Below are 10,395 nucleotides of genomic sequence, written 5' to 3'. Positions count from 1 at the left end.
TAATAATAATAATAATAATAATAATAATAATAATAATAATAACAACAATAATAAAGGAGAAAGTCTAGTCTATAATTATTCAAGTGACATCTGGAGAACTAACTGCTTGATATTTGACAACAAAAATCATTTTTTTTTCAGACACGCAGGTTCAACATAAGGTTAATTTTAGTGAGTGCGTCCTATTATGGTAATTATAATATGTTTCCTAGATTGTTGTAGTTCCTTTTATATATATATATATATATATATATATATATATATATATATACTAGATAGTTATGTCCGTGCTATGCATGGGCCCAACACACCATGCTCCGTATAAAATAAAAATGATAATATTCAGATTGTTTTGTCGTACAATACAAGATGATATAATCCTATTATTATCTTTACAAAAATGTGCGCTAAAAATTACACAAGGAGGATACCACCAATCTAAACCCTCTATTAGTTCATCTCCTCACTATTTTTTTTGGTTGCTAAAGCTTGTACCATTATTTGTATTGTGTCATATTAAGTAGCCTTGTCTTACAAGTTGTTGCATAACTTGCTTGACTTGGTATTGCCTCGACCTCTTCCATTCCTAAGCTCAGAGACTTGGTGGTTCTTATAAATATTTTAAGCAACTGTCGTTTAACACTCATGATTTGATATCCACACCAGGAAAATGTAAATGTATTCATCTGCATTAGTCATTCTCTTGTATATAAATTCCTCTCCAAAAAGTGGGACGGATAGAAGAAACGGCAGGAGCTAACCATTCTCTTTGAGATGATTCCTCCATATGCAATCAACATCTAATAAGAGAGTAGTATCCCAGCAAAAATAGAGTTCACTTTGATCTTTTTATTAAAAATCAATCATGCTTACAGTATCCAAAATGCGTAAGCATAAATAATGCTTTTCATAAAATGACTTGATCTAAGGAATGGTAGTTAAGCAAATAGTTCACTGACTTGACCTAAGGAATGGTAGATAAGCAAATAGTTCACTTGCACTGTAAGAACATCAGATCACTTCGCTGCAAAACTGTAACATAATGAAATGCCACTTTTTTATAACAACCAACTTACAGTAATATGTCATGGTACATTTATATTTATGGGTATGTGGTAGTTCCTAGGCAATTGATCAATTACGACTACTTGGATAAGAAATGTTGTTCATGCTGTGAATCAATGCACCAACACAAAAGCCACACAAATTTCATGTTCATACAAGATCGCACATTCATGGAGTCTAATAAAATTTGAAAAATGTCTACCTTTGCATCAGTTGCAATGATACTTGGACATGAATATGCATCAGTTTTAGTGGCTGAACTGAACTATATATCACCAGAAGTGATTTCTGAATTAGATGCAATTAAAGGCTTGTTTGTGTGATAAAAGAATCAAATTATGACTCGTGAATACGAATTCTCTAACGACTAAAAGCATATGAGAAACATTCAAAGACGTCAAAAAAATAATGAAATTTGAAAAGACAGTCCTCCACGAAAGAGACATTTGTTCTAGTAAGAAACCTAGCTACTGTTTTCGACAGTTTTATTAGCTTTCTAAGAGTTTGTTTTCTTTTACCAGGTAAAATCATCAAAGATTCTTCCTTAGCCAGCTTGAAACAGAATTCCAAGTCATCTTTGATGTCTTTGAGAAGGTTCAAATGAAGCTTCACCTACAGGGGCAAAAGACCTCCATTAGACTATTGATTACGTGTTCTAATCACAAGCTAATGGCTAAATAAACTTCCATTTTTCTCTTTCCATCACAAACATAGATTCTTTAGGTTTACTTGGACAAGTGATGCAAGGAATATCCTTGATTCTTTCAAAACAGATATCTGCATCTTCTATTAACCGAAGAAGGATCTGTAAAGGGAATGTCTCTGGATGAAACATCATCCGGGTCCTTCTCCCGAATGGCATCCAGAACAATCACACAATCCACAGAATTTCTACAAAAAGGGCCTAATTTATCCTGACAAAAAAGTTAGATTTCAGTGTATTGAACTCAAAACTATTATTAGGAAAGGAATTGCACTTCGAAAGAAATATGAATACCAAGCTTTCATCTATGCTCATAACACCCGAGCGACTAACAGCTCCAAAGGGGGGTCGCAGTGTCATCACGCCACAACGAGAAGCTGGATAAGTAATAGAGCCGGAAGTTTCTGAACCAATTGAAAATGGAACCAAACCTGCAATACCAGTTTCTCTCAAAACAATGTGTTCTGACCACTAATCAGTAATAAATCAGCAACGGACTATCATTTTCCCATTTCATTGTTCCAACAAGGGTCTCCAAACTAACATCAGATATCGAGCAAAATTTTTATATTTGCAAATGTTGAAGACAGGATTCCTCAATCTGAATCTATTCTGGAATAGCTCAATAGCTCTAACATACCTGCTGAGGTGTAAAACGCAGGCCTTGCTGATGATCCCACAGAGTGCTCCTCGATATTCCATGGGTTTGTTATTCTACCACCAAACCAGATGTCATCATATGCTAAAGAACCAGTAACTAACTTTGCTACAAGAACTGCCCCAGCAGATTTCAGCCTGCATCAACCATATCTAGATATTATAAATATTCGCAGAATATCAATATATATTGACGTCTATATCTAGCCTTACTGATTTCATGATTTATTTTTTAATTCCTCTTATAAACCCAAGTTTCAATATCGAGAACTTGGTCTCTAAAAGATGTTGAACCCCATGTTGTAGTATAGTTAGGTACTGATATGATGTCCTTTTTACCATAAGGAATTCCATGAAGAGGACCTATATAGAAAAGGAGACGTTAAACGTGTAATCCCTTTGAGCGAAATCAGAGAAGCTAAACAGCAATATATTGTAAAAAAGGGTAAAATTAAAAACATTCTTCCTATTACTCTCCAATTAAAAAGAAATCAATTGAGCATGAGATGAGAAGTAAAGGAAGCATTGGAAGATTACTCTGGCCAGAAAAGGTAACAACAGGAAATTAACAACCTTAAGTGGTTGAAGGGGAAGGTAAACCATAACAGCATCAAGAAAAGATCAGTATGAAGTAACTGGAGAACATTGTGGCCTGAAAATTAGGATTTTCCTGATTATGTGTACGGTTTTGGTGGTCTAAATTTTGATATGGCTGATAAACATATAATCACATTCTTCCTTGGTACTTACTAAGAAAAAGGGCATCCCGTTGTACTCCGGGGAAGGGCCCCACCACAAAGTATATTGTATGCAACCTTTCCTTGCATTTCTACCAGAGGGTGTTAAAGGCTAGAACCCATAACCTCCTGATTACATGGCAACAACTTTACCAGTTACTCCAAGGTTTCCCTTATCCTTGGTACTTAATATGCAAGGATTTTATTTTTCTATAAAGCAAAGTTGGATGAATACCATTTTCTTTCAGCTGTAAAGGTCCATGACATCTATGGCTATTTAAAATGAAGTTTCTATTTTGTCTCTTCTGCACAATATCCCCTCAACTCAGATATTTATAAAAACAATTCATAGAGGAAATCCAAAAATTTTCAATAGCGCGAAATGGATATGGAGAAATCATTATTATTGAGGCATAGCTCATTGACTGATTGATGGAAAATCCAAAATTATGAAGGTAAATAGGAACTACATGAAAGAGGTTAGCGTGAGAGGAATTTGTCAGACTGTTACCCAAATATTTGTCTTCAGCAAGCAGTTGATCAGCCTCTTTTGCTTGTTTGTATGCTAATTCTTCAGTAACTGTAACGACAGATTCAAGAACAGGACCATACCTGTGACACCCCTAGTAAATACATCATTTTGAGGACTAATGAGTAATCAATAACAAGAAATAATTGAAAGAAAATATAGTTCTAACACCTCTTGATTCTCTTCAAGAAAATTCCAGTAAGCTCCACTGATGTAATTAGATTTGCCTTGAGAAGCTGTCCAAGTTCAAGAATCTGATATGACAAAACAGAGATATAAGTAGAAGGAAAGTGCCATAATTTTGAGCTCATAAGTCCTGATATATCGATCTAAAGGAAAAACATGAAGCACTTATGATGTGCTAATTTTTGTAGCACATTTAAGACTTTTTAAACTTGAAATAATTGTAAGTTCTTAAGTAATTATTGATATTTTTGATGTTATTTCTTAAGATTTTATAGGAAAGTCAAGATGTATAGAAATAAATAACAATGGAGCAGAAGAGCTGAAATTTGGTGTAAATAAGCTGAAGTGTAGCTGACGTCAATTCTGAAGTGTCGTCATATATGGGACAGACTGTCAAAGTTGCCATCAAGCTTAGACAGAACTTGAGAAGCTGAGATGAAATGGGACGACGTTTAGGACGGGCCGTCAAATATGTCACATGGAGTCAAAATCGCCGTCATCCAGAGGCAGAGTATGTTGATTTTCAATGAAGTTGTGACGGCAGTTTTCACGCGTCGTCAAGTTTTTGACACGCCGTCAGGTTTGCCGTCTGAAGAGTCAGAAGATAAAAACTCACTGGAATCTTTGACGACATCTCGCACACGTCGTCAGGTATCTGACGCGCTGTCAAAAGCATCATCGTCTAATCCGAAGAGAAAACTGAAACTTTAATTTTATTTCCTTATTTAGGGTTGACTATGTAAAGACTTGTTTTAGGGTTTTTAAAGGAGGGGTCATTGTCTATAAAAAAAAAAGGGATGCTGGGAAGAGAAGCACATACATTGCTCTCTTTCACGAAATATTCTTCTTGTTTCTTATCAACTATTTTTGGGTTTCTACCTTGTGATTAAATTGAAGAAACTACTTGTTGTTTTCCATCCATTCGTAAGTTTATCCTTAGCATCATGAATTCAACTTGTTATTTCGTTCGTCAAATCATGAGTGGCTAATTCTATTAGCCGGAGTTATGGGATCCATGGAGTAGGGTTTGATGGGTTACTAGGTATTTAACGGATTCAAAGAGTAGTAGAATGTCTTGAAATTCTATTTTTTAAACTGAAATCTATTGGTTGCAAACATTAGATTATGCCTTAGGTTTTATTTGCTTCTAACGGAGAAATAGACTAGAGGTCGTGAATTATCAATAGGGACTCGGAAGCTACCAACCTTCTGTTTAATGATTGATGCCGTAACTGGTTTAATCTACCTAAGATAACATCCTATTGGAAATAGATAAGTTATCTAAGTTCGAGAGAATTAGATAATAAATTGTTTGGTAAGGTCGAGAGATAAGTCAGAAAGTATCATAGTCAAGGATAGTCTGCTGTTTTTCTTACTTCAAGAATCTCAAGCACTACCTAGTACCTGTAAAGTCCCAAAAGCCATGGTGAACATAACTCTGGTTTCCCATTTATATTGATTACAAACATTAATATTGAAGTGACAACATTACTTGATACTTTCAAAACTCCCATCTTAATTTTATATTTTCGTACTATTTATTTGAATTGAACTTATAGTTATAGCTTTAAATTAGCTTAATCGCGACTCACATTATTCCCTGTGGATTCGACCCCGACTCCAAAGTTGGGTAAATATATTGACGACGACCGCCTTACACTAATTTAAGGTTTAAGTTGAGCGTCATAAAAAATGGCGTCGTTGTCGGGGAACAATTTGGCTATTGAGTTAGTTTGGAATTTTAGCTTACTTATTTGAATTCAAACTTGTAAACATTTGTTTATGATTTCCTTTGTTTCTTGTGTTAGGTAGATTTTCTTTATTTTTGTTTATTTCTTACTATGGCATCATGGAATGAATGTAAGTTTGATGGTTGGAAATCTTATCTGGATGATCCATGTCCATATTGTGATGGACCCTACTTTTGGCAAGATTGTAGATATACTCCCCGGAGAGAGATGTGTGCACCATCTTTATCCTACCAGGAGTATAATTGTTTTTTATGTGGTGGTCAAGATGGACATTGGAGTGATTGCCCAAATTCCCCCTCCCCCTATTGCGCTAACCCAAGTTCTAGTTCTTCTTATGAGTATGACAGGTCTTATGGTCAAGAAAAGGAAGAACACAGCACTGGAAAGAATGACATTGAAGTTATGCTTCAACTAATGTTGGATCGTATAGACACAACGAATGATACCATATGTGATATACGTCAAGACATTAGGGCATTTAACGAGGGAAGAGAAAGGATAGAAGAGATGGATATCGAGGTCAATCATCCAAAACACTTTTCTACATTATGTTTAGATGATATCTTGTCTGTAGAATTATTTAAAATAATGGAAGAGTGTGATAATGAAGAGCAAGATTCCTATATTGATGATGAGTTTGATGTTGATCAACCCTTGGAGATTTCCCAACCAACCGAGCCAACCATGAGGGAGGATGCCAAGATTGAGGAAATGGTGCTAGAGGCAAAAGAAGAAGCCAAGCCAATCTCTTATGAAAACTCTAGCCCAATTCAAAGTAAAAATGTTGAGAAGATGAATAAAAGTGAGTGTGTAGAGGATAGTGTAAATTTTAAAGTAGGATTTGTTGGGTCACACTCGAAGCATTTTTTCACATTATGTTTAGATGATATCTTGTCTGTGGAATCATCTAAAATAGTGGAAGACTGTGAAGATGAGGAACAAAAATCCTATATTCTTTATTTTATACTTGATAAGCAACACAAAAACACACCTCGCTTTAAAGCTGAGTTATTTACCATGCATCATCTATTACTCGGTTTCTTAATCTTTGTACCACCTCCCTATGAACGAGGCAAGAAGATGGACTCTAAGTTGGGGGTGAATTTCATATCCTCAAGATGGAGGAAAAAGTTGAGTTGAGTCATGCCGCAACACTAAATTAGGTGCTTCTTGGAAGGCAACCCAAGGTATTTTCCTATTTGTATTTGTATTGTGTGATTGACATCAGATCTTCGCACCTATGGTGCCACAGGTATGTTTCTAACTCTCTTGTTTTGAATTGCGTTAGGAACACTGCATGATATTAAGTTGAGGGTGGGGCTACTTGTGGGTGTGATGTCCTCCTGGGGTTTTTATTGCCGTGCCTTTTTTTCCCCGGAGTCTTGTTCCTAGTAGAGCTGACATGTTTAGGCGTATTGTGTTTGTTTTGTGATGTATTGTGGTTAACTGGAGAAAAATAAGTATCTAGAGCAGTTGACATATTTTTTTTTTATTTTTAAGACTGATAAACACCTCTTCGTTGGTATGTTTTATAACTATGTGATATACATTTATATGTGGCTACTGTGAATCTTTTTATGGCATTAGTACTAGGGACATGATAATCACTACTAACAATTGCATGAACCGAATAGGTAGTAGCTTGTGATGTACCATTGTGCCATGTTTGTGTGAGGTCTTACTCAATTCCCTGTGTGTGTTGAATCTAGAAGTTGCCCGGTTAGTCTTACCTTGGTTGAAAGATAGGGGTTAGGAAAGGATCATAGGTCGTTCTGATTTTTAAGTCATCTTTTTTGCCTAAATGACCTTCCCTGTATGCGTGATATCTCTTGATCCCTATTTTGAGCCTGAATTGACGATTTCTTTCTATGACACCTATCACCTTCCCGTTTAGATCATAATGAACCTATTTTGGCCCTAGTCTTCCTTGGACACTGTGCACCTTGACTTAGGTAAACAACCTAAGTTAAGAGTGGCTATCATAGGGGTGCGTGATGTAAACTAGGTATGAAGAAAGGTAGACTAAAAGGAAAAGAATAAGTGAAAAAGAATAAAAAACTGGGTGGTGTGGAAGAAGACTAAGAAAAGAAAAAGAGTGAAAAAGAAAAGCCACATCCATCCTGAATAATGTGTGATCAAGAAAAGGAGAAAAAGAAGAAAAGGTTAATAAGTGAACCCCAAAAGTTAAGGTAGTGCCAAGGAGGCTTAGTCACTCTAAATGCCATTGAATATCATACCAGCCTTTAGTCTACATTACAAACCAACGAAAAGACCTATAGTGATCCTAACTTACCTGTCTGGACACCTTATTAATGAAAATAAGGGCAAGCATATGGTATTTGACATGCATTGATTGGAATTTCTTTCTGAGAGTGAGTGTCTCTTAACCACCCCCACATTGACATACTTGAGTTCATATATGAGTGAGGAGAGACTTCTTTGTTGTAAAGGCACATCGGTTGTATTGCTAGTTGTTTACTTATTTGGGCAGTGTAACTTGTACATATGCATGGTTATTGTTGCTGATTGATGCCATATCTTGATTTCTTTAGATCACATTGTTAATCTTCATTGATATGCACAATTGGATTTATAAGTAATTGAACGTGGAGAGTGGCACGAGTTTTGAGCTAAACTTGATAATCAACTGTGATAAGTATCTTATGTGTCTCTTGGTTAAGCATCGTAGTATGGTGTTATGTAGTTGCTTGAGGACAAGCAATTGTTTTAAGTTGAGGTTGTTGATGTGCTAGATTTTTGTAACACATTTAAGACTTTTTAACTTGAAATAATTGTAAGTTCTTAAGTAATTATTGGTGTTTTTGATGTTATTTCTTAAGATTTTGTAGGAAGGTCAAGATGCATGGAAATAAATAACAATAGAGCAGAAGAGCTGAAATTTAGTGTAAATAAGCTGAAGTGTAGCTGATGTCAATTCTGAAGTACCGTCATACATAGGACAGACTGTCAAAGTTGCCGTCAAGCTTAGACAGAACCTAAGAAGCAGATATGAAATGGGACGATGTTTAGGACGGGCCGTCAAATATGTCATATGGCGTCAAAATCTCCGTCATCCAGAGGCAGAGTATGTTGATTTTCAGTGAAGTTGTGACGGCAGTTTTCACGCGCCGTCAATTTTTTGACATGGCATCAGGTTTGCCGTCTGAAGAGTCAGAAGATAACAATTCACTAGAATCTTTGACGACATCTCGGACACATCGTCAGGTATCTGACGCGCTGTCAAAAACATCGTCGTCTAATCCGAAGAGAAAATTGAAACTTTAATTTTATTTCCTTATTTAGGGTTGACTATGTAAAGACTTGTTTTAGGGTTTTTAAAGGGAAGATCATTGTGTATAAAAAAAAAAGAGGGACGCTGGGAAGAGAAGCACGTACATTGCTTTCTTTCACCAAATATTCTTCTTGTTTCTTATCAACTATTTTTGGGTTTCTACCTTGTGATTAAATTGAAGAAACTACTTGTTGTTTTCCATCCATTTGTAAGTTTATCCTTAGCATCATGAATTCAACTTGTTATTTCATTCATCAAATCATGAGCGGCTAATTCCATTAGCCAGAGTTATGGGATCCATGGAGTAGGATTTGATGGGTTACTAGGTATTTAACGGATCAAAGAGTAGTAGAACGTCTTGAAATTTTGTTGTTTTAACTGAAATCTATTGGTTGCAAACATTAGATTATGCCTTAGGTTTTATTTGCTTCTAACGGAGAAATAGACTAGAGGTCGTGAATTATCAACAGAGACTCGGAAGATACCAACCTTCTATTTAATGATTGATGCCGTAACTGGATTAATCTACCTAAGATAACATCTTATTGGAAATGGATAGGTTATCTATGTTCGAGAGAATTAGATAATAAATTGTTTGGTGAGGTCGAGAGATAAGTCAAAAAGTATCATAGTCAAGGATAGTCTGCTATTTTTCTTACTTCAAGAATCCCAAGCACTACCTAGTACCTGTAAAGTCCCAAAAGCCATGGTGAACATAACTCTGGTTTCCCATTTATATTGATTACAAACATTAATATTGAAGTGACAACATTACTTGATACTTTCAAAACTCCCATCTTAATTTTTTATATATTCGTACTATTTGTTTGAATTGAACTTATAGTTATAGCTTTAAATTAGCTTAATCGCGACTCACATTGTTCCCTGTGGATTCGACTCCGACTCCAAAGTTGGGTAAATATATCGACGACGACCGCCTTACACTAATTTGAGGTGTAAGTTGAGCGTTATCAACTTACACTCATGAATGCGATGTCCTCATCACTATTTGGTCTTTGAATGTTAGCGGGTGATGCTATAAGGAAACTCATCAGAATCTCCTCAGTTTTCCTATGTTGCTTTCCAGTTAATCCTCCAAGTAACAACATTCCGTTATCTCAAGCTGGTACAGGTGCAGAAGTGACTCTTGAACAGTCAAACATACAGATAAAACTACACAAGAAAGAGCGAAGAACTGTAAATGTTAAATGTCGCACTTTTTAATGGGAAAATTGTAAAATGAAAAGACAGTAAGTGTAAGTTTGTGTAATGAAGAAAATAAATAACAAAGCTCAGGAAAACTATGTCAAAGTGAATGTTAATGAAGAAACAAGAAATAACATTAAGTACGACTTTGTTTATCTTTTTATTTTAGCATCTACAACAACAACATACCTAGTGAAATACCATAAATCATAATTTCAACACGTCGAATTACCAATTGTTTACACATTCATCTTTACCCTTTGACAAAA

At 35.5% G+C, this 10,395-nt stretch overlaps 1 protein-coding gene across 1 annotated transcript in view; it reads right to left on the bottom strand.

Annotated features, from left to right (window-relative positions):
• The window catches only part of LOC107854780 (glutamyl-tRNA(Gln) amidotransferase subunit A-like), a 119,214-nt gene extending 114,931 nt beyond the window's left edge, over positions 1 to 4,283 (bottom strand). The window contains exons 1-8 of the mRNA XM_047411556.1: positions 4,182 to 4,283; positions 3,863 to 3,945; positions 3,674 to 3,774; positions 2,765 to 2,843; positions 2,409 to 2,563; positions 2,063 to 2,199; positions 1,860 to 1,979; positions 1,537 to 1,677 (exon numbers count right to left, since the gene is read on the bottom strand). Coding sequence (XP_047267512.1) covers positions 1,537 to 1,677; positions 1,860 to 1,979; positions 2,063 to 2,199; positions 2,409 to 2,563; positions 2,765 to 2,843; positions 3,674 to 3,774; positions 3,863 to 3,945; positions 4,182 to 4,283 — 918 coding nt within the window. The remainder of the gene's footprint in view (positions 1 to 1,536; positions 1,678 to 1,859; positions 1,980 to 2,062; positions 2,200 to 2,408; positions 2,564 to 2,764; positions 2,844 to 3,673; positions 3,775 to 3,862; positions 3,946 to 4,181) is intronic.
• Positions 4,284 to 10,395: the final 6,112 nt, after the last annotated feature.

The sequence above is a fragment of the Capsicum annuum genome, chromosome 4, assembly GCF_002878395.1.
Source record: "Capsicum annuum cultivar UCD-10X-F1 chromosome 4, UCD10Xv1.1, whole genome shotgun sequence".
NCBI classification, from domain to species: Eukaryota; Viridiplantae; Streptophyta; class Magnoliopsida; order Solanales; family Solanaceae; genus Capsicum; species Capsicum annuum.
Note: the sequence above shows the minus strand (reverse complement) of the source record. Positions and strands in the feature narration are given on the sequence as shown.